General features: G+C 37.0%; 1 protein-coding gene across 1 annotated transcript in view; it reads left to right on the top strand.

Moving 5' to 3' along the window:
• The first annotated feature begins 12,408 nt into the window (after nt 1–12,408).
• Nucleotides 12,409–24,659, top strand: part of LOC145248336 (c-Myc-binding protein-like) — a 102,402-nt gene continuing 90,151 nt past the window's right edge. Inside the window, exon 1 of the mRNA XM_080110248.1 lies at nt 12,409–12,655. Within this exon, the coding sequence (XP_079966374.1) occupies nt 12,638–12,655 (18 nt within the window). The 5' untranslated portion in view covers nt 12,409–12,637. The remainder of the gene's footprint in view (nt 12,656–24,659) is intronic.

Raw genomic sequence — 24,659 nt, 5'->3', positions numbered from 1 at the left:
GCAAAACACACACACACACACACACACACACACACACACACACACACACACACACACACACACACACACACACACACACACACAGAGTCGCGCATGAGACGTGTAGGTGGACTCCGTAGAGTGTCTTGTATCGACGTACAAAATCAAAATGCATAAACGCGTTTGTACACGTATCGTCTGCGCATATACTAGTCTATGCCCTTTTCTCTTCCCTGCAAACTCTCACCCACAGAAGAAACGTTGTGAGCCTGTCTTTGTTTTATCGTTATTTACATGGCAAGTGCTCGTCCGAGCTCCATTCTCTGGTCCCCTCTCACCAATCTTTCACGAAAAACACCCGTCTAGCTGAAACCAGTCAATAATTTTCCCCATTTTTTATCTGTTCCTAAATCAAAAACGTAGATTCCATGAACAAAGTTTCTTTCTTAGAAGTGCACGACTGTGGAACTCTGTTCCGTTTGCCTGTTTCCCACCTGACTACAACCTGGATGTCTTCAAGTCCAACATAAACAAATCCCTGATGAACCTCCTTCTTAAGTAAGACATTTTATCAAGTCTCTAATACTAACGATTACTACGATACTATCCCATTGATTATTGTACACGCAATAACCCTTATCCCCGAGCGGCTTCCAGACCTTGATAAGTGGTGACTACTATGTAAAAAAAAAAAAATACTATCTTAAATAAAATTTTTTAAAAATAATTATAAATTAATAGTGTGTTTCGCATCTTAAAAAACATTTCACAATTTTAAAATTGAAAATCTTTGAAAACCAAGAAATGTTAAGAAAATATTTATTAAATGACATATTTTTTATATAAATTTTTTATATACAATGAAATTAGGTAGAAACTGATTGTCTAAGAGGATGGCTCAGCAAAAACTTGTTCGCGCTGGACTTCAAAACGTGCATGCTGGGAAGTAGCCCCGCAGTATTGTGTTCCAGATGCGTGGTTTTAGAAAATAAGCTTTGCTCATTTTCAGTATAGAAACATACCTTTATCAAGAGTAGAAGACTGACCGTGTTAAAATATTGATTTTTTTGTTCTCTTTATATTCTGGTGGTATTAACCCCAGGAGGACCGAAGCCCTCATGGAGAGAGAGAAATGATGCCTGGTTTTGCTGACGATAACAATAGTCTTTCAACTTCGATGTGTATACACTAGGTCGAGCGGGAATTTTAAATGAGTAGTTTGACGAATCAGAAAACTTTCTGGATGTTTTTGAAATGATCTTTGTGGAAGCCATCTAAACCCTTTAAAAGGGCTAAATTTTATTTTAATAAACCAGTGGGCCACACTCAACTTAATTTGTCCTGAGTCAATATAGAAGGAACCCTTCTATATTAAAGCAACTGTCAAAGAGCTTCGTTTTGGGGAGCTGGTTTTCCTCCACATTCAAAACGACCTTGTGTCACATTTTACTTTCATGAGGAAGCAAATAAATACCAATCAGTGGAACCCAGTCGACCCGAATCTGTTTATCGGTGTCGTTGGATGCCCCACTATGTGCCCTCATCTCTGCAACATCTCTCTCCATTCACCCGCACACTTCTATTTTAAATAAATAAAATATCTCTTTTGTGAATATATGATTTCTTAACTCATCACTTTGTTTGGTTTACAGTATGACAACCGTACTTGGCCTTCGGGACAAGATCAAAGTGTAGTATCTGTTCCGGCAGATACTGCACTTAAGATAATTTGTACCAGTCAATGGAGGGGAAACCCTCTATACTGGGACAATTATTATTTTTGGTAACCAGAGTGACCCCTTTTAGGGGAGCTGGTTTTTACCTCACATTAAAAACGGCCTTGTGCCTAATTTGCTCAGTGGGGGAGCAAATAAATACCATCTGTTCTTCAGATGCTGCACTTCAATTTCTTGTTTTCTGTCAGTGGAGGAAAAATCCTTCACGAGTGAGACAATTTTTATTTTTGTTCCTTTTCCCCATGTTAAAAAACGACCCTGGTGTCTAACTCTGTCCCGTGGGGAGGCATTGTAAATAGGGACAATGTCTCTCGTTTTTCTCACTGAAAATATTTCTCTGAATCCGACTCATCCTAAAAGTACATCTCTCATCACAAAACTCCCAACAGCAAAACCTTCAAAATCCTGTTGTGAATACACCCTAAAAACTAATGACCTCCTCCCCATAACCTTTCACTCCTAATCAATTGAGAAAAAAAAAACAAAAACATAAAAAAAACGGATGTCTATGAATTTTGGTCAGGAGTAGATAATATCGATCGATGCCTCCGTGCAGTCTTGAAAGACAGAGGATACCCCTGTAGGGGCAGTTGCGCATGTAACTGTGGGGCAAGAGTCGTGCAATCCCTAACCTCTCCTGAATCGGCACTGTTTGGGTCCAGTAGCAAGGAGAAGACCAGGACGACTGGAAACAATGCCGAGATAAGCGGAGAGCACATACAGCACCTGGAAGTCCCAAATGGTCACCCATTTAGTACTGACCGGGCTCAATGTTGCTTAACTTCGGTGATCCAGCGGGAATCGGTGTGTCAACGTGATTATGCCGTATGTAGATAATATATTGTGAAGGGAACAGATGGGTTTGAAGAGAATGATTAGAAAAGAATCTCGATGTCGGAACAAGAAACTTGTTACTGGGGCTGATGTTGGTGGAATGCCTGCTAACACGAGAAGGCGAGTTGAAAGTCCTTTTGATAGAGAACAGAGATCAATAGACAGCGTTTGGGTGTCTAGCCTTGGTGGTAGCGCATTCACACACCTCGAGCACAACTAAGTTATACCTAAAACTTGTGCCGCTGTTACTGTAGTGCCAACACTAGGTGACAACCGTTGGACCATACCTGTAACGTTACACACATTTATACACGTTTACACATGTGTTAACATGTAGGGACCCAACACGTTGTAAACTCTGTCGCAAGAAACAATGACAAGGAAAAGCTAGACTCAAGCTTCTATCTTTACATCATCAACGCTCTGATCCCATCTGGCAACAATTGAAATGGATGGCTCTCGTCTTGGGGAGGCTTCATGTTTTGACAAGCTTCTGGGTTTGACCTTTACTTCTGATCTGAAATGGAACACGTACATCAGGTTTGTTGCCAAGGATGCTGGGAAAATGGTGGGATCCTTCTATCGCTCTAGAAGATATCTCACTACTGATACAATTCTCTATCTGTATAAAAGCCAAGTACGTCCAAGGATGGAGTACTGCTACCACATCTGGGCAGGAACTACTAAAAGCAACCTATCCTGCCTTGACAGAGTACAAAATAGACTTTGTGGTTTAGTGGGAGATGCTCTTTTCTCTTCCCTGCAACCTCTCTCCCACAGAAGAGACGTTGCGAGCCTGTCCTTGTTTTATCGTTATTTCTATGGCAAGTACTGGTCCGAGCTCCAATCTCTGGTCCCCCCACCTCGCCAATCTTTCATGAAAAACACCCGTCTAGCTGAAACCACTGTTATTAATTTTCCCCACTCTTTATCTCCACCTAAATCCAAATGTAGATTCCATGAGCAGAGCTTCTTTCTTAGAAGTGCACGACTGTGGAACTCTGTTCCGTTTGCCTGTTTCCTACCTGACTACAACCTGGATGTCTTCAAGTCCAATGTAAACAAATTCCTGACAAATCATCCCCTTAAGTAAGACACTCCATCAAATCTCCAATACTAATTATTACAACGATACTATCCCAGTGATTACTGTACACGCAATAACCCTTATCCCTGAGTGGCTTCCGGACCTTGATAAGTGGTGACCTCCATATAAAAAAAAAAAAGACTCACTTTTGCCACTTAAAACAGCATTTATTTTCGGGTGCTTTCCTAATTAAAGCTTTGCCTCTTGTTCAAAGCTGTCACTCTCGGTCCACATGTCTCTCCCTGTCTTTCTGAACATAATCATCAGTCTGTGCACACGTCTTTTTTTATTTCCTTTTCTTTTTCCTTGTTGTGACGTCACTTTGCGCATGGCTTGGTCATTTGCATATACACGTCTGCACTCTGTTACATACCTACATATGCGTGCAGACACAAGAAGATGGAGTATTGTTGCCAAATCTGGAGTGGTGCATCTACCACTAGTCTTTCCCTCTTAAACAGCGTCTAAAAAAAACAACTCAAGCATAATAGGTCCCACACTGTCTACCAAGCTCTGACCTCTGTCCCAACACTGCAATGTTTCGCCCCTGTGCTTGTTTTACAAGTACTTTAATGGAATGTGCTCTAATAAGCTCATAGCACGTGTGCCCCCTCGAAATAAATACTCCTGATTAACCTGACAAGCAGCAAAATCCCATCCCTTCATTGTTTAGGTCCCTAGACGCCAGAAAGCCTTCTACTCTAATAGTTCCTCCCTTGGACTGCTAGACGTTGGAATTCCCTTCCTTGTTTCCTGCTTCCACTAATCTGCTAAAGTTTCAATATAATATGAATAGAATATCAGAGTAAAAGGCTTCTCAGCATCTATGGACCTCAGTGAATGGGTGGGATTTTGCTGCTTGTCCGGTTAGTCAGGGGTATGTATATATGTCATCACTCATTAATTCTAAGCTTTTGATTGAAAATTCCGGGATCGAGGGGAGGAGGCTAGATTTGAATTTTAATGGATGACGTCATGCTTTCGTTGTTTCAGCATTTATGACGTCATAAAAGATCGCTATCTGATGTCAACTGTTATTGACTGCACTTTCGTTCTGATGCTTGGAATATACGTAAACTACATGAAATAATGTATTTGCTCTAACATGTCTACATGCACACAAAGACAACAATGCAAAATAACAAACAAGATCCACAAAGTTTAAAGAATATATAGATTGAGATAGATATAGGTATACTAGGCCAGGTGTAACCTGTTCAGTCAGTATTTGTAGCATCTATCTATCTATCTATCTATCTAGAGAGAGAGAGAGAGAGAGAGAGAAAAAGAGACAGACAGACAGACGGACAGATAGACAGACAGAGACAGAGAAACAGAGACAGAGAGAGAGAGAGAGAGAGAGAGAGGGGGGGGGGCGTCCTTTACGTGACCCGAAGTGTCTCAAACTCTCTAGTAGACGAAAGTTCATAAATTAATGAGTGACGACATATATACATACCCCCGATATAAATGCGGAAGTGCCTCAGGGGTCTATCCCTGGACCTCTGTTATTCCTAATATTCATAAATGACCTCCCTGACAAAATTGTCTGTGAGATGGGTATGTATGCTGATGACACCACGCTCTATAACAGACACGACAGGAAAACAAATGAACACATATCTAAAGAAATGGCAAAAACACTAGAGGATGACCTCCAATCTGTAGTGGAATGGGGACAAAAATGGATGATCACATTCAATTCTGCCAAGACTAAACTAGTTTCCTTCAATAATTACAAGAAACCTTCTCTACCACCAATAGCAATGGTCAATGACTCTTTATCTGAAAGTACATCTTTTAAACTCCTTGGCCTAATGCTCACAGGAACAATTACATTGAGAGTATTGCCAGGACCGCTGCGAAGAAGGTGGGTTCTCTCTACCGTGCTAGAAAGCTACTAATGGCCAAAAGTATCCTATACCTCTATAAGGCAACCATTCTTCCATGTATGGAGTATTGTTGTCATAGTTGGGCTGGTGCATCTGCCACTAGTCTCTCACTACTAGATAAGGTTCAAAAGAGAGTCGCCAATCTGATAGGTCCTGAAATGTCAGCTAAACTTCAGCCTCTGTCCCATTGATGAAACATTGCATCCCTCTCCCTTTTCTTCAAGTACTTTAACGGTGAATGCTCTGACGAACTGCAAGCACTTGTGCCCCCTCGATGTAAATACCCCTGACAAACCCGACAAGCAGCTAAATCCCACCCCCACACAGTAGAGATCCCTAGATGTAAGAGAGCCTTCTACTCCAGAACAGCTAAACTTTGGAATTCCCTTCCGGGTCCCTGCTTCCCCCAACTGTACTGACATGCAGAAGTTCAAGTGCAGTGTGAACCGACATCTTGCTGCCCAACTCCCTACACAGTACCCCTGATGCCTAATCCTTGACAGTAGCCCCTTACAACAAAGTGGTAATGTGCCTTGTTTGGGGTGAAAAGGTAATAAAAAAAAATAAAAACCTGTACACTCGTGAGATCGAGTATACAACTACGATTCTGTGGAGTTTGACTTTTTTTTCTCTTTTTTGTATGCGTGCATACTAAGTGACGTCACAGAAAACGAACGACGCAATTAAATGGCGATTGATAGAAAGAGAGAAAGAAAGAGAGAGAAATCACATAAGGACGCGTGATTTTTATCAAAAAGCAATGTGTGTGTGTGTGTGTGTGTGTGTGTGTGTGTGTGTGTGTGTGTGACTAGACTTTTTAACCTATTAAAACGGGAAAAGTTATCGTTTATTGACTTAGAAAGAGTGCTTTATGCCAAATTAATGATTAAATTTGTGCACTAAATACATTAGTATTTAGTGCACAAATTTAATCATTAATTTGGCATAAAGCACTCTTTCTAAGTTTTTTTTTTTTTTTACAAGGGTGTCACCACTTATCAAGGCCCAGAGGCCACTCAAGGATAAGGGTTAATAGGTATACATTAGTCATTGTGATTTTAGCATAGTAAACAGTGGGAATTTTGAAACTTGGATTACTTAGGGGGACGATTCAATTAGAACTTGTTCACATTGGACTTTTTCTTTTTTTTTTTTTTTTTTCATAGGTATCAACTCATTATCAAGGTCAAAGAGGCAACTCAAGGATAAGGGTTAAAGAGTGTACAGTAGAAATTGGACAATATAATAATCATTAGTAATGAAAATTTGTTAAATTTGATAACTTATATGGAACGGCTCATCAAGAACTTATTTGCGTTAGACTTGAAGACAACCATATTGTAGTCAGCCGGAAAGCAGGAAAACGGAAGACAATTCCACAGGCGTGCAGTTCTAATAAAAAAGCTTTGTTCATGGAATCTACGTTTAGGTTTAGGCACAGATAAAGAGTGGGGGGAATTATTGATAGTGTTTACAGCTAGACGAGTGTTTCTTGTGAAAGTTTTGCGAGGGGGGACCATAGACTGAAGCTCAGTCGAACACTTTCCATGAAAATAACGATACATCAGAGACAAACTCGCAACATCTCTTCTGTGAGATAGAGGTTGCAAGGAAGAGAAAAGGACATCTCCTACGAGGCTACGAAGTCTATTTTGAACGCTATCAAGGAAGGACAAGTCCTTTCTAGCAGCTCCTGCCCAGATGTGGCAACAGTATTCCATCCTTGGACGTACCTGGCTCTTATATAGATAGAGAATTGCATCAGCAGTGAGATATCTACTGGATCGATAGAAAGATCCCACCATTTTTCCAGCGGCCTTGGCAACAGATTTGATGTATGTGTTCCATTTAAGATCAGGAGTAATGGTCAATCCCAGAAGCTTGTCAAAACTTGAGGCCTCCTGAAGACGAGAGCCATTCATTTCAATTGATGCCAGATGTGGATCAGAATGTTGATGATGTAAAGAGAGGAGCTTGGTTTTAGATGCATTAAAAGTAACCAGCCACTCCTTTCCCCATTGTACTACATGCTCAAGATCAGAGGAGAGAGAATTGGAGAGAACTTGGTCGTTTACTGTCTTAGATGTACTACCATAAATGGTAGTGTCGTCAGCATAAATGTCTACAAATGATGTAAGGATGTGATTTGGAAGATCATTAATGTAGATCAGGAAAAGAGTTGGGCCCAGGATGGACCCCTGAGGGACACCGGCATTAATACTGTGGGCTTCTGATTTTTGCCCCTCAACTACTACTCTTATGAACCTATCAGAAAGAAATGATTTAATAATTGAGAAGTCAATAAACGATAACTTTTCCCGTTTTAACAGGTTTAAACTGGCCATCAACAGTACCATACTACTTCGTTCGCCTTATCATAACAACGATCCATACAAAATTTTAGTCAGATCGGGACAGTACTTTCCGAGAATGGACAGACAAAGAGAAATATACTATAGATTAGTTGACAGTAGGGTATGTAGAATACGGCATAATCACTAGGGCTAGGACAACAGCATATTCTTTTCATTGTTTTGACTCTCGAATGTGTATCCGTTGATATCTTATATGCTTTTATATAAAGTGACGTGGTTCTCGGTTGATCACCTGTGTCTACCTGTGTCGCATATATACTCGAGAGTCAAAACAATGAAATTCTGTTGTCATAACCCTAATACTCGCGTTTGACACAGCGTTTTTGGGTTGTTTTTTTACATAGGCATCACCACTTATCAAGGCCAAGAGGCTACTCGAGGATAAGGGTTAAAGAGTGTACAGAAGACAATTGGACAATATAGTACCCGTTAGTAAAGGAAATTCAATAAATTTGTTAACTTATATGGAACGGCTCATCAAGAACTTGTTTACATTGGACTTGAAGACAACCATGTTGTAGTCAACTGGAAAGCAGGAAAACGGAAGATAATTCCACAGGTGTGCAGTTCTAAGAAAGAAGCTTTGTTCATGGAATCTATGTTTAGGTTTAGGCACAGATAAAGAGTGGGGGAAATTATTGATAGTGTTTTCTGCTAGACGGGTGTTTCTTGTGAAAGTTTGGTGAGTGGGGGGGCCATAGATTGAAGCTCAGTCGAGCACTTGCCATGAAAATAATGATAAAGCAGAGACAAACTCGCAACATCCCTTCTGTGAGAAAGAGGTTACAGGGAAGAGAAAAGGACATCCCCTACGAGGCTATGAAGTCTATTTTGAACGCTATCAAGGAAGGACAAGTCCTTTCTAGCAGCTCCTGCTCAGATGTGGCAACAATACTCCATCCTTGGTCGTACCTGGCTCTTATATAGATAGAGAATTGCATCAGCAGTGAGATTTCTACTGGATCGATAGAAGGATCCCACCATTTTTCCAGCGGTCTTGGCAACAGATTTAATGTGTGTGTTCCATTTCAGATCAGGAGTAAAGGTCAAGCCCAGAAGCTTGTCCAAACATGAGGCCTCCCTAAGACGAAAGCCATTCATTTCAACTGATGCCAGATCACCGACGTTAAGCAACAATGAGCCTGGCCAGTACCAGATGGGTGACCATTTGGGACTTCCAGGTGCTGTATGTGCTCTCCGCTTATCTTGGCATTGTTTCCATTCGTCCTGTACTTCTCCTTGCCACTGGACTCAAGCAAAGCTGATTCAAGAGAGGTATGGTTGGAGATTGCGCAACCCTTGCCTCACAATTACACACGCAGCTGCCTCTACAGGGGGTATCCTTTGTCTTTCGAGACTGAACAGAGGCATCGAGAGTATGTTATAAAAATAAATGTTTTGTTTGTTTTTTTTTAAGTTTTTATATAAATTATAAATTAACGTTTATTTGAAAAAAGGTACTTGTTGAAGTTTTGAATGCTTAAACTTTAAACCCCCTTCTTTAACCCCTTTGGAAATCACGAGTGATCAAGAAAGGGAACCCAGCAAGCATTGAAGACATACCTCTCTCCTCTCCTGTCCCGGCCCACTGGACACTCCAGCATGCTGAAGATAACCGCTGGCTGACCTAGGACTAAGAAAGAACTTTCTAGTCTTTTTTTTTTTCTCACCCGGGTACAGTCCAACTATCTACTTCCCCCTCCCCAATAAAACAAACTTTTTCGCAGAAAATAAATACACCCCCCCCCAAAAAAAAACAAAAAAAAACAATTTGTCCTTGTAAATATTTTCCACTAAAAAACGAGAGTATTTTTTTCTTCATCGGCAAAGAACAAAGCTTTTCATTGGAAAAGTAAGAACATTTTTTTCATAAAAAAAAAATGAATTTGTCTGTAAACTAATTGATTTTTTTATGTGGTATTTCTGTTTATTTATTTAATTTTACTTTTTGTCTCTGTTGGCTTTCCGCCTTAGCAGGAGGTGATGTAGCAGTCACAAAAAAATAAACATTTTAAATAAAAGAAAGATCACTGTTTATAGTAAACACTGTTGATATGAAATGCGAAATTAAAAAATTTAACGGTTTAAAACCAAACAAGTTCAGAATCTCTTTCAATAAATAAACATATTTATTTATTGAAATTAAATTCGATATTTCGATTCGATTCATAACAGAATCTTCATCTGAAAAATCCAGTTTTGGGTTTTTATTTTTTACGTGCCATAGCGATCGTAAGGCGCTCCCTTCAGACGTGCCAAGCATTACCATCGCCATGGCACGTAAAATAAATTGCATTTTCCTGATGAAGATTCTGTTATGAATCAAAATATGGAATTGAATTTTTTTTTTCTTGGGGGTCACTACTTATCAAGGTCCGAAGGCAACTCGAGGATAAGGGTTAATGAATGCAAGTGTAGTAATCGTTAATGGTGTAAATTGGGTAGAATTTGGTTATTTATGGGGATTGTTCAACAAAAATTTGTTTACATTGGATTTGAAGGCTACTATATTGTATTCAACCGGGAAGCAGGCCAGCAGAACAGTGTTCCACAGACGGTCAGTTCTGGAAAAGCAAGCTTCTTTCAAAGGAGCTTTATTCATGGAATCTGCGTTTAGATTTAGGCACATACAGAAACATAAATATTTTATTTACTGAAAGAGATTCTGCACTTTCTTGGTCTTTAAACTGTTAATTTTTTAAATTTTGTATTGAAATAAAGATTGGTACTTGTTTAGTTTAATGAATACATTAAAAAATGAAAATATTGAAAAAAAAAAATATTGTACGTATTCGTTATGGAATAAAGTTCCTTAAATCAAATTCACTTAATCTGATCAAGTATTTTTTTTATGGAGGAAAATCAAATTTTAATGAAATCGATCGTATCTTCGCCATTTTGCCTACTTCATGAACAAGAAGGAGGGAGCGTCAAGTGAGATTACTTAAACAGCTTAAACGTTTGTCAAAATTTGACGAGAAAATTTTGGAACATGGGCAGAAAAACTAGCTATATAAATATTTTAGTTTTTTCACTTATTTTAGTTTCTCGGTCCTTTTTTTAATCCCTGTTTCATTTTGTCCTTTGTTAATCTTTTCGTCCATGAAATAGGCAAGATGGCCGCGATACGATCGATCTGATTAAAATTTTATTTTCCTCTGTAAAAAAAAAAAAACAAAAAAAAACAAAACAAAAAACACTATTTGATCAAATAAGTGAATTTTTTTATGATAACTCAATTGCATAACGGGTGTGTACAATAGAATTTTTTAAAATATTTTCATTTTTTTAATGTTTTGATAAAACTAAACAAGTACTTAAAGATTTATTTTCTCAGGGTCAAATCAGGGCTCATGCCAAGTGATTCGGCCAGTCGGCCACTGATCAATTAGCTTGCAGAGCGCATTGATTCCATCCGTCTCTTAAACAGCTTTTTCTTTTCTTTTTTTTATTTTTTTTAGTCCTTTTGGGAATCTCGGTCGGCCAACAGAGGGAACCCGGCAAGCATTGAAGACATACCCCCCCTCTCTCTCTCTCTCTCTCTTTTTCTCCTGCCTCTGTTCATTGGACAGTCCAGAATAGACGATCATCGCTTAAGATAACTGCTGGCTGACCTTTGACAGCTCCAAAAACTTTCTAATCTTTTTTTCTTTCACGGACATAGTCCAATTTTCTGCTGTCGAAATAAATATTTTCGTTGTTGTTTTTAGTTAAAAAAAAAATGTTTTGTTTTTCGTTCCGTGTCACGTGTGTTCGACTACTAATTATTTTAGACAGGTGCAAACCACGCATCAGGTATAAAAGAAAAGGCAAATGTGTATTTCAGCGTCAATTATTTAACAGACAAAAATTTATAAAAATTATTTATTTTTTTTATATAAAACACATTATTAGACCCTAAGGCTGAAATAAAATCCGAAAAAAATTTAATTTTTATTATTTTTTTCAACATTTTTTTTGTTAGACAAAATGTACAACAATCGAGACCGCCATCTTGTTTTGAACTTTTGGCCTTTCTAAGGCTTGCCAGATTGGCTTTTTCGAGGCCACATTTGGCCTTTTTTACGCTCTTGCGTGTAACCATGGTCGACGCAAGAGCATAAAAAGACCAAATTTGACCTTAAAAAAAGGCCAATCTGGCAAGCCTTAGAAAGGCCAAAAGTTCAAAACAAGATGGCGGTCTCGATTGTTGTACATTTTGTCTAACAAAAAAATGTTGAAAAAATAATAAAAATTACATTTTTTCGGGTTTTATTTCAGCCTTAGGGTCTAATAATGTGTTTTATATAAAAAAAATAAATAATTTTTATAAATTTTTGTCTGTCAAATAATTTACGCCGCTGAAATACACATTTGCCGAAAAAAACAAAAATAAGCACACGCAAAAAGAAAAGAAATCGAAGAATTTCGACAGAGTGAAAGTGAAAGAAAAGGCAAGACTAATCGTATCTTTCTTCTCATCTTTTCAGTAATTGATTAGTTACTCCTGGTTATTTTCTGACTTCGCACTTTGCCTCGCGCATAGCAACCCGGACAACATACGCAGACGAGCAACCCGGTTTTTTGTTTTGTTGTTTGGACCACAAAGAACTGCTGCTATTAATTAATATTAATATATACTATTAGTTTGTTTAAAACTAGTTAAAATTAGTTTTAAAAAGTCTAGGAAAAAAAAAAAATAAATAAACCTTTTTTTTTTGTTAAACAAAAAATTACATAAAGAAAACACGCACAATGTCTACTTCCTACAAGGTAATTTAAAAAAAATTTTTTCATCTTTTTTCTATTTAAATAATTTAAAAACATTTTTTTTTTTTTTGTATAAAACAATAAAATTAATTTATTCTTGACAAAGATAGTTTTATTGAATAGTGTCGAGAAATTAATTTTTTCGGGAGGGGGGGAACAATAATAGTGAACTCTTGTTTTCGAACTTTTAACCAAAAATTATTTTCGACACTTATTTTATTTATTTAATAATATTTACAAATTAAAGTCGAGTTTTACGTTATTTTTTGTTTATCGAACTGTTAGGTGGCAGTAACAAAAGAGTTACAAAACACCTACCCCATGTTAAGAATGGGCTTTCTAAATAATAACGTTATTATTTCAGCACGGTACCTTCTCTGCATAAATTTTATTGTCTATCCCCCAATTTAAAGACTCTAAATCACTTTAATCTTGAAGTCTGCGACGTAAACACCGTTTTCAACATTTTACTCGCTCCCCGGTCCCCATGAGTTTGGTTAAGACAATAAAAAGCGAAAAGTGAGCTTGAGGTCTTTAAACTGCCAATTGGAGAATATTTGGAGGTCAGAATTAAAAGTTTATATAAGCAAAAAAAACAAAACGTCAACTATTATAGTTCTTTTGTGCCCCGAAATCGAAGAGAAACTATTACTTTCGACCACGCCACTATTCTATAATTGTACCATTAAAAAGCGAATGTTACTGAAACTTTTCTTGTAACTAGAAAAAAGAAAAGGTACCGTATTTTTTTTATTTATTTATTTTTTTATTTTTTTTACGACCTGCCCCAGCGTAATAGAAACACCCCCAACCACCCCATATTAAGAACGGCTTTCGGAATACCCCCAACTTCCCATGTTAAGAACGGCATCGAGGTTGGGGGTATTTATCCCGAAAGCCGTTCTTAACATGGATACGTTGGGGTGTTTATAATACGCTGGGACATTTAAAAATTTACAAAAAAAATGTTTACGAACTGATATTTATTTATTTTTTATTTTTTTAAGATTTTCAAGTTAAACTCAACTTTGTTAGGTGAAAGAGCTCCCCCCTCCATGTTAATGTGTGTATGAAGAATACGGACCGTGTTGAAATAATAACGTTATTACTTAGAAACCCATTTTTAATATTGGAGGTCGTTTTGCAACTATTTTGTACTTTCACCTAACAATTTAATAAAGAAAAGATGCTGTAATAATTGCATTAAAAAAAAAAAAAAGAAAAAAAGCACGGTCCGTATCGTGCGTAAGTACAAGATGGGTTTCTAAATATTAACGCTATTTTAGCACGGCCTGTAAACTACAGAAGTGCCAAAGATTTAAATAGAAAGCAAGATAAATACTCCCTTCTCCCCCTCAAAATATAAAAAAAGAAAAACTAAAAGGGGACGACCAAACCGTCTTCATAATAATAATCTCCAAAACAACGAAAAAAAAGTGTTTTATCTCAGCAAAGTGAAACGGGCACGTGTCGCCTTTTGTCATAAATGATCCGTAAAAAGCAAATGTCTACATTTAAAAAAAAATTATTTTTTGTTTGTGCTTTTCTGTGTATCTTATATATTGCTTTTCAAATAACCAAGTAATGACGTGTTGTAACGTGGATATTTTTATATCATCCTTCTTGTCACTGTATTAATAAAATCGTAATCACTTCTCGTGTCAACGTAACTTTGATAATTTACATTTGTTTTAAACTAATTAATCGAATATTTGTGGAAATAAGAAATATCACAGAATACATTTTTTTGTTTGTTTGTTCGTAAAATCTAGCCATTTTAATCTTTGTGACAATTCGGAATCTTAACTCGTTGTTCTACGGGAGGTAACTATTTTACTAAATTGCAAAAAAAACAACAACTTTTTTTCAATTATTTTATTTTAACGTAAGTTTTATAACATTAATAGAAAAAGTAAAATACCACAATATTGTAATTTTTCTGAAAACAGTCGAGTAATTGGGAATGATTTATCAACTACTTTAGTAAAATAGCGTTATCTCCCTTAGAACAATGAGTTAAGATTCCGAATTTCCCTTTTTTAATAGTTAAAAAAAAAAAAAATTCTTCGTGACCCTTCGAAAATTGAAAGGAATTTGGAAGTATAGGGCATTTTGTTCTTGACAACAAAACGGAAAAGGTAGTAAAAATAAAAATTAATTACCCTTCTATCTACATAATAAACAAGTTTTGACGTTTAAAGCGTTAATTTACTTTTTAAAAAAAAGTAGTGTCGAGTATTATGTTAGAATAAGAAAAAAATACATGAGACGAGCTTAATAATAGCTCAAAACTCGAAAATTGAACGAAATAACGGTAGGAACCCACTAATAAATGACCGAAGTATTTAAACTCTCGAATAGAAAATCATTTCTGGCTTTAAAATTAACAACTTGTATTAAATTGTCGATTAACCGTAGTTTACGCATGAACCCCTTGAAAAACTTAGACTGAATACTTTCGAGACTCGCGATATCGTTGACGAACATCAGTGAACAACAAAAAATCGTTTCTTTTGTGTAAATAGATGCACAAAAGAAACGATTTTTGTTTGTTTGCCCTAAACTAAGTTTTAGTTTGCGAAGTCTATTTAGTTCGGTTCGTATTGTGTAGAAGCCTCGGAACTTGATTCAGGTGTTTTCGTTCGTAGTCGGAACAGCTTACATCACTGAAAATCACACACACACACACACACACACACACACAAAGAATTTAGAGTGAGGGATCAATATATAAATTTAACGTATAAGTATCCTCGATTTTTCGGACCTTTTTCAACCTTTTAAGCAATGAAGTATTTTGGTGAAAGTGCACTGAGGGACCACCCAAAGACGGTCAATGTACATTATTTCGAGTTAAAAGATTATTTATTGCACCCTCATTATAACGTTCTACTTCATTGCTACCTGACTTTGACTTACTGTCCATTTCTTTGTCGACGTATCACGTCATAACGAGAAAGGACTCCACTTTTTAAAGTTATTCAATTTATTATTTATTTTTTTTTTTTCATATTTTTTCTGCTAATATGATGCACAAGTCTGTAATCTATGATAATCGTCGGGAGAGGGGGAGGAGAAACCTAACCCCCCCCTGAAAAACCCTCATTTCAGGTAGCGAGTGGAGTGGCTGGTGGTGGTGGGCACTCTCGTACAAGTCCGCCCTTGATTTTCTTGAAAAAAAAAAAAAAAAAAAAAAAGTACTTGATCAAATTATGATTTTTGGAATATTTCATCTTCGTTCCGTGAAACAAACGCATGTACATCATACATACTTTTCTATATTTTCTTTACTTTTAATTGCTGCTATAAGTGCCAATCTGAATAAGCACCCAAAAATGAAAAGAACTTGTACCTCTTTTCTTGGGACAACGTTGAGTAGTATTGCTAATATTCAATAATTTATTTTAAAGTTATTGATTTATTTCTATGAAACAAATAAGAATTTCCGTACTCCTACAAAACTTGAACCGAACTTTATATTGTAACGTTTTTTTTAACCTAACCCTAAACTAGTTTTTATTTAGCAAAACCGTGAATCACAATTCTTTGTAATTGTTTAAGTTGAAGATTCTATCACAGGTAAATTAGCAAAAAAAAAAAAAAAAATAAATAAATAAATAAAATATTTTTATTTGGTGCTTATTCAAATTAGCACTTATGGCAGCAATTAAAAGTAAAGAAAGACGTACGAAGATGTCATATTTTTAAAAATTACGTAATTTTTATTAAGATTTTTCTTTTTTTCTCGAGAAAATCAAATTTTACGACCAAACGAGTTGTAGTGTTTTCACTGGGCATGATGATTTCCGATAAAATAAGGGAGAGACAACTCAGTCGAGGTCAAAATCAGCCTTATGTTCAATAGTTTAGTAGTAAAACTACTTGTACGATTTACGTAATTTTTGGAATATGACATTTTCGTTCTGTAACGAGTACGTACATGATACAGACTATTTTAGATTTTCTTTACTTTTAATTGCCGTCATAAGTGCTAATTTTAATAAGTACCTAATATTTTAAAGCCTAAATTGCTTCCATATTGGCAACAATTGTCGGACGTTTATCGATTTCTTTGCTTATATATTAAAATGTCGGTATTTAAGATAGTCGACAGATCGATTTTTTTTTTAAATGCTGCTTTAAGCAAAAACAACAGTACGTAATAATTGTCATGCCGAAAATAGAAAATTCATTGAGTAGCAAATTATTTTTAGTCAAAAATAATTTTTACGGAAAATTGGATTTTCTCTAGATGTGAACAGCTTGAAGATTGCAAGTACAGGGAACATATCTGTTTTCGCCAATGTAATGGTTGACGATTTGTTTTAGTCGATAGCGATAGATTTTTCTTTTTTTACTAAAGTTGTTCTACTCGATTTTTTTCGTAATTTTTCGATATATTACTATTTTGTTTTTACTTTTAAAAAAATCGATCTGTCGATTCTATCTTAACAAGCACAAAAGGTACCGGCCCCAATTTTAAATGCGATATTCGTTTTCAGCACACCCGAAAATCCATAGAAAATAAGTTTTTAAAGGTAGGTTATATGTTGGTCTACCAGGCCACATTTACCAAAAAGCAATTTATCGTGTTGCTTTGTTTCAAATGTAATGCTCTTCCCTCACCCTCCACCGTAAAACTGTTTTTAATTTGTTTTGCCGCCCTTACAATCACCAAACTTGAAAAAATGCTAGGAGTGACATGTCTCGTTGAACGCTAGGTGGCCAAGAAGTGAGTGCTCATTTTACATTACATTTATATAGGAAAATGATTTCCCTCCCTAAAATGTTAATTTTTTTTTTTTTTTTTTTCCTCAAAATCTCTTGTTTCATATTATTTTTAAATAAACGTGTTGGACAAAAAAAAAAAAAAAATGCTTTTTTTCTACGCTGGGTCACGTCGTAAAAAAATAACAAAACATTACATTGGATAATAAAGATCTTAATATCCAGAAAACTGCGCCAAATTTAAATGTGATATTCGTTTTCAGCATACTCAAAAACCGGTATTATTATACAAACACCGTGACAGCGTTAGGGTTAGGGTTTAGGGTTAGGGTTAGGGTTAATTCGCTGTCACGGTGTTTGTATAAATTTACCCAAAAACCTAAAAAAAAAAAAAAAAAATGCTATATAAATAAATTTCTTCGTCTCTTACAAAGAATCCCCCCTCCGTCATACATAAATAAATAATATTGACGTGTCGAATGTTTCGCGTACTCTCTACTTCAAAAGTATTCATCTCTACACAGAGGGGTCACGAATATGGGATTGTCCAGTTATAAAAACTTCTTGACAAAAAAACGTATCCTGGAACAGCACTTGTTTTGTAAAACATTTGCGCGCCTCACCCACTCACCAGTTTCTTTGCTAGTAATAAAAGATAAAGAAAGTGTGGGGAGGAAGATAAACATATGTTAAACCTGTTGATAAAAATAAAGAAATATACGACTTTAGTGGCAATTGTATGGTATAGTTCAACAAGAAAAAAGGGGGTAGTGTTATTTCCATTCGTAATATTGAATATTAGTTTACAGCTTTTGTTCAAGTTCATGTTTTCGTTTTCTTATGTTTTCTGCTTCATGATGAATGCCCAGAAGTATCTTCTGGTTAGTTTTTAAAATAAGCAAACGAACCTGCCCCCCCCCCCCGAATAACAGAATATTTTATAACTGGTAAAAATGAACCAGAACTGATTTTTCAGAGCATTCATTCAGCAGAACGCCCAGAACGGTCAGCAAGAAACGGAAGTTTTATTTTATTTATTTATTTATTATTATTTTTTTTTTTTTACGGCATATCAACCCTTTTCAGGTTATTTAATGCAGAATCCAAAGATTTTGAAGAAAAACTTTTTAATAGAATATATTTGTTGTTTTCAAGTCGGTTTCTATTTAACCCATAGTTAACCCATAGGTACTACCACTCCGGGCCAGAGTGAACCTGGGAGCAATGGCAATTAAAGGGCGGCTCCACAGTCCCCAAAGCCCGCAAGTTAGGACCTCACCACTGGACTGGATATAGTTTACGGTCATATCCAGGACCAAGAAACGGAAGTAAACACAAACATGCGGAATTTGAACAAAGTCTCTGCTACATATTACAACCTAGCTTTTTCGTGGAAACACATTCTCTCTCTCTCTCTCTCTCTCTCTCTCTCTCTCTCTCTCTCTGTGAGAGAGACGTGAAACAAAAAATGGTTTAACCAGCGTTGCCAGGTGAAAGCATGGCTCCTTTCTTGTAAAAAGTTAAACTATGGTTGTTGGTGGTGGCCAATTCCCAACGTCCTAATGGGTTTCTGAATAGACAGCCCTAACCTCATGTTAAGAACAGATTGTTTGATTCATTGATCTAGTGGTCTTCATCAATTTGCTTTGATGCTTCATTGTAATACAGCTTCCTATTCCAGTAACTTTTTACCAAGAACTGCAGACTTGTAGAACTCTCCTCATGTTGACTGTTTTCTTGTGTGTCCTTGAGTTTCTTGCACCTGCCCCGCAATTTGGGTTTTTCTGCTCCCAGCAAACAACTGCATCTGTCGTCACTGGCACATGGCTGACTGTTCTTGTCGCTACGCCATAACATCTCTTTCTTTTAACTTCCACTCGCAGAATGAAAATCTTGTGATGAATCGCGCCAACTCTTGTTCTTATGAGTTGTGTCCATACTTGTTTACCTCTCTGCCGTAACCTTTTTCCTGTCACTCAACCGCGCTGCGTTTAGCGACAGATTTTGGAAATCAAATTACTTCCAACTAAACAATGGGCCCCATTAATCAAATCTATCTCTAATGTACCAGCTAAAATTGCCAGTCTGTTTACGTGGGCCTCCTTTGCTGTAAAGCTGCTCTCAATCCAAAAGAGGCACCGTCTGCTACACAGGACCCCTTACTTGCAGCAATTGCGTTGGATACATTGGTAGACTTAACGTAAACACTGTTCATGCAAGTTCAGATAGCACTATGGCATATTTCTTAACATTAGTCGAAATATCTGAGTAGTTTTAGTCTTAATTTTTTTTATTTACAAAAGAATCACCACTTATCAAGGCCCAGAGGCCACTCGAAGATAAGGGTTAATGAGTGTATCGTAGTCAATGGGAAAATGTTGTCATTGTTAGTAGTATGAATTGGGTAAATTGGATTACTTAAGGGGACGTCTCTTCAAGAACTTGTTTACGTTGGACTTGAAGACGACCATATTGTAGTAAGTTGGAAAGTAGGAAAATGGAACCATTTTACAGGCGTTCAGTTCTAAGAAAGAAGTGTCATTCATGGAATCTACATTCAAGTTTAGGCACAGATAAAGAGTGGGGGAAATTATTGATAATGGTTTCAGTTAGATGAGTGTTTTTCGTGAAGGTCAGGCCAAAGATTGGAGCTCAGATGAGCACATGCCATAAAGAAAGTTATCATTCCTTAAAAGTGTCCGTTTCCTCATGGTATCTGGTATAGAGAATTGCAAGATTGCTTCTACATTAGAAAGGGCGGAGGAAATTTTGTCAGCACACAGATGTTAAGGCAATAAAATAATTTCTGATTTTCCAAATTCAAGTTTTACCAAGTTGATAGAAATTCCATATTTCTTTGAGCATTCGAAAACAAATGCTATGTGTCATACATGTTCTTATATAGAGGAACTAACTATAAGTAGACTTTCTTTTCTTTTTTTTTTTTAACATAGGAATCACGGCATATCAAGGCCCAGGGCCACTCGAGGATAAAAATTAATGAGTGTACAGTGATCACTGAGACAACAGTGTATTAATAATTAGTGGTGGAAATCAGGAAGAAATGGATTATGAGAGGGGGGGGCTCAACAAGAACTTGTTTACATTAGACTTGAAGACGACCATGTAAAGCAGGCCAGAGAAACGGTTCCACAGGCGGACAGTTCTAGGAAAGAAACTTTATTCATGAAATTTGTATTTAGATTTAGGTACAGAGTGGGGGAAAACTGTTGACCGTCATCGTAGCTAGACAAGTTTCTTTTGTGAAAGTTTGGCATGAAAATAACGATAGAGCAGAGACAGGCTCACAATATCTCTTCTGTGGGGGGAAAAAGGGAGGAAAAAAGGCATCACCTACTAGGTTTCGAAGCCGGTTTTGAATTCAAGGCAGAATAGGATGCTCAGAGATTGTCCACGTAAGTACAGATGAAATCTAAGCCAGGAAACGTGTGATTTGATAAATCTTTTGAATGTCTGTGTAGCATTCCTTAATCCAATAAGATCGGGCTGGTGGGAGGGGATATGTGAATCATCCCATCACGAATAGACACCCGGCATAATCACGTTGATACACTGGTTCTTGTCAAATCACCGGTTAAGCAATGTTGAGCCTGGCTAGTACCAAATGAATGACCATTTGGAAATTCTAGGCACTGTCTGTACTTTCTGCTTATCTCGGCATTGTTTCCATTTGTATCTGGTATTTAACAACGCCAAATCAGGAGAGGTATGGTTGGAGATTGCACAACTCTTGTCACAGAAATTCCACGTGCAGCGGGTATTCCCTTATACAGCGGGTATTCATAGTTCGTCAAAACTGAAAGAAGCTATTAATAGACACGAACAAAGTTTGTACAAACCAAATGGAGTAATGATAGCTGTTTTAGGAATATCTTTGGGTTCTACTAGAATTTGATGGTAGGCCGAAATAAGTTGTAATTTTGTGGGTATAGTCTTAGCCTGGATTATGGCAGTTATATGATTTAAATGGAGTATAGGGTAACTAACTCGATTAGAGTTGAGCGTTCTGTAATCACCACATGTCTATGATGTGCCAGAACTTCTTGGGACCATATGACTCATTTGGTGGAAGATCAACATAAGTGCCACTTTCTGTATTTAGCTATTTTGCTCGTAATTTCCTATTTTCCAGAATGATTTGAATATTAGCGCTTTCCGAACCACTTTGTTTTGTAAAAATAGTTTTTACAAAACATTTTTTCTTTCAAGAACCTGCTTCTCCAAGCCGGCGCTTTCCTACAATGCATTTTGAAGAATTACTGACATAATCCTCTCCACTATTTCACTTCTGTTTTGCTGTTTCTCTTTTCCCACTGATCAACCTTCCTTGTTGTCTTTCTTCCAGTCATATTTGAAGGTCATTACAAAATTAAATTTTTTAGATGTTCGAATTTAATGAACAACAATGATGTTAGTGCTCGTTGATTTGCAAGTTTGGAAAAATCAAAACATAAAACATAATTAGGTAGATAATTTTTTTTTTTTATTACATTTTCAACTGAAACAAGGCACATTGTCACTTTGATGTAGGAGGCTACTATGTGGGCAGTTGGGCAGCAAGATGTCGGTTCACGTTACACTTGAACTTCTACCTGTCAGTACAGTTGGGGAACCAGGAAAGGAATTCCAAAGTCTAGCGGTTCTGGGGAAGAAACTACTGGAGTAGAAGGCTCTCTTAAATCTAGAGATCTCAACTGTGAAGGGGTTGTATTTTGCTGCTTGTCAGGTTTGTCGGAGGTATTTACGTCGAGGAGGGGGGTACAAGTGCTTGCAGTTTGTCGGAACATTCACTGTTAAAGTACTTGTAGAAAAGGCAGAGGGATGCTACATTTCGTTGATGGGACAGAGGCTGAAGCGTAGATGACAGTTCAGGACCTATCAGGTTGGCGACTCTCTTTTGAACCTTGTCTAGGAGTGAGAGACTAGTAGCAGATTCACCAGCCCAAATACAACAACAATACTCCATACATGGGCGAATGGTTGCCTTATAGAGGTACAGGATACTTTCAGGCGTTAGTAGCTTTCTAGCACGGTAGAGAGAACCTACCTTTTTCGCAGCAATGCTCTCAATGTAATTTTTCCAACTCGTGTTTCCTGTGAACGTTAGGTCGAGGAGTTTAAAAGATGTACTTTCAGATAAAGAGTCTTTGGCTATTGCTATTGATAGTAGAGAAGGTTTCTTGTAGTTATTAAAGGAAACAAGTTTAGTCTTGGCAGCATTGAATGTGACCATCCATTTTTGTCCCCATTCCATTACAGATTGGAAGTCGTCCTCTAGTGTTTTTGCCATTTTTTTTTTAGATATATGTTCATTTATTTTCCTGTCGTGTCTGTTATAGAGCGAGGTGTCATCAGCATATATACCCATCTCACAGACAATTTTGTCAGGGAGGTCATTTATGAATATTAGGAATAATAGAGGTCCAAGGATAGACCCCTGAGGCACTCCTGCATTTATATCATATTGTTTAGATGTACGACTGTCGAGGACAACCTGCATTTTTCTCTTCTCTAACTAAGAAGGATTTAATTATGTTAAGTATTCTTCCAGTGATACCATATGATCTGATTTTCCTAAGAATATCTTCATGCCATACCCTGTCAAAAGCCTTAAATATATCTGGAGCTACTGCTCTACCCTCTCCTGCTTTGTCAAGTGAATGGTATATATGCTCAGAGATTAGTTAGGATGTCTGCCGTGAAACGAGCTTGCCTAAATCCATATTGTTGGTCGGTCAGAAGTTTAGCATCTGTAAGGTGATGGACTAGAGCTTAGTTAATTATGGACTCAAATATTTTGGCGAAAAGTGGGAGGAGGAGGCTTATGGGGCGGTAATTTACTGGGTCAGTTCTTTCGCCAGAATTCTTGAAAACTAGTCCCACAGAAGCAGTTTTCCAGCAGGCAGGAAAGCAAGATTCATTAAGGCATTTATTGTAAAGTTTAGAGAGAACCGGAGCTACTTCAGCGCTTTTTTAATAGCACAGCTGGGATGAGATCAGGTCCACATGCTTTTGAAGGGTCAAGATTTTTTATGATAGCATACACCTGAGGAGTGATTTTCATATCGTTTAGCATGGCGTCTGTCTGCAAAGGAAAGTCAGGGAGGGGGTGGTTAGCAGGGTCCAGTGTGGAGTTTGAGGCAAACCATCTGGCAAGCATGTTAGCCTTCTCGGTTGCTGAGAAAACAACCTCATGATTGTTGGATAGTGGGGGAATTGTTCATTGCCCATTATTTACTACACTGTTGTAGATTTTCCAGAAATCACAGGTTCCTAATTTCTGTGCTTTGATGCGTTTTTTGGTGGTTTCAACAAATTCTCTTTTAGCTGTCCTATTTCTTTCTTAGTTATTTCTAGCTTCTATATACTTCTCTCTGTTTGAACTGGACTTATGCCGGTTAAATCTGCGGTACGCATGCTGCCTTTGCGATAAGTAGAAGTAAACCATTGGAGAAAGTGGGCTCGCTATAAAACTTAAAATTTAAACAAAATCTATCCATATTTCAACAGATGTATATCAAATATTCAAACATTTATCACATAAATACTTGGAAGTCAGCAATGATTTTTTGTGATTAGATTCTCTTTGATATTTTATGTTTTGTGACAAAAATCTCAAAATTGCAACTTTTGACGCTTATGTTCTTTCACCAAACATGTCATCGGAGTGCAGAAGACCAACTACTTTTTTGATGAGTGGATAATATCACTATCATATTTACAAACAAATTTGTGAAAAATAAAAAATAAAAATACCAATTTTGAAGTGAAAAGTTTGTAAAATTGGAACTTCACTCTTTCAAGTTTGGTAATTTTATTTTTCTCCAAGTTTAAAAAATCCTACATATTGGTACATTTATTGAATATTTTACAAACAGAAAATGACAATCATTTAAAATGAACTAAAATACCCTCCCATTATTTTTAATGTTAGAGGATGAGTCTCCTTGCTGCTTCGCTCGCTTGGAGATTTGGGTAGAAAGTACCAGTCCAGATCCGTTCTTGACAATCAGCCCGACTGGTGTAGAGCAAGGAACTGGCCCAGTACCTGTCTGACTGATGTACACCACCTGGATATTATCTAAGAGGTCCACCCTCCCAGGTCTTGCCATCCGACTTTGAGTTTGTTGCTTAAGGCGCCTCTACTGTGGAATTCTGACAATGATGCTGAAACAATTTTACTAGGCTAAAGTGCCTATTCTGTAGGGATGCTGGCTGGACATCTCCATTTTTTGATTTTGTGTCAATAAGGGGTCGC

This window comes from Euprymna scolopes, chromosome 26 (genome assembly GCF_053919585.1).
Source record: "Euprymna scolopes isolate OS-2025 chromosome 26, ASM5391958v1, whole genome shotgun sequence".
Taxonomy (NCBI): Eukaryota; Metazoa; Mollusca; class Cephalopoda; order Sepiida; family Sepiolidae; genus Euprymna; species Euprymna scolopes.
This window is presented reverse-complemented; position numbering and strand designations above follow the sequence as displayed.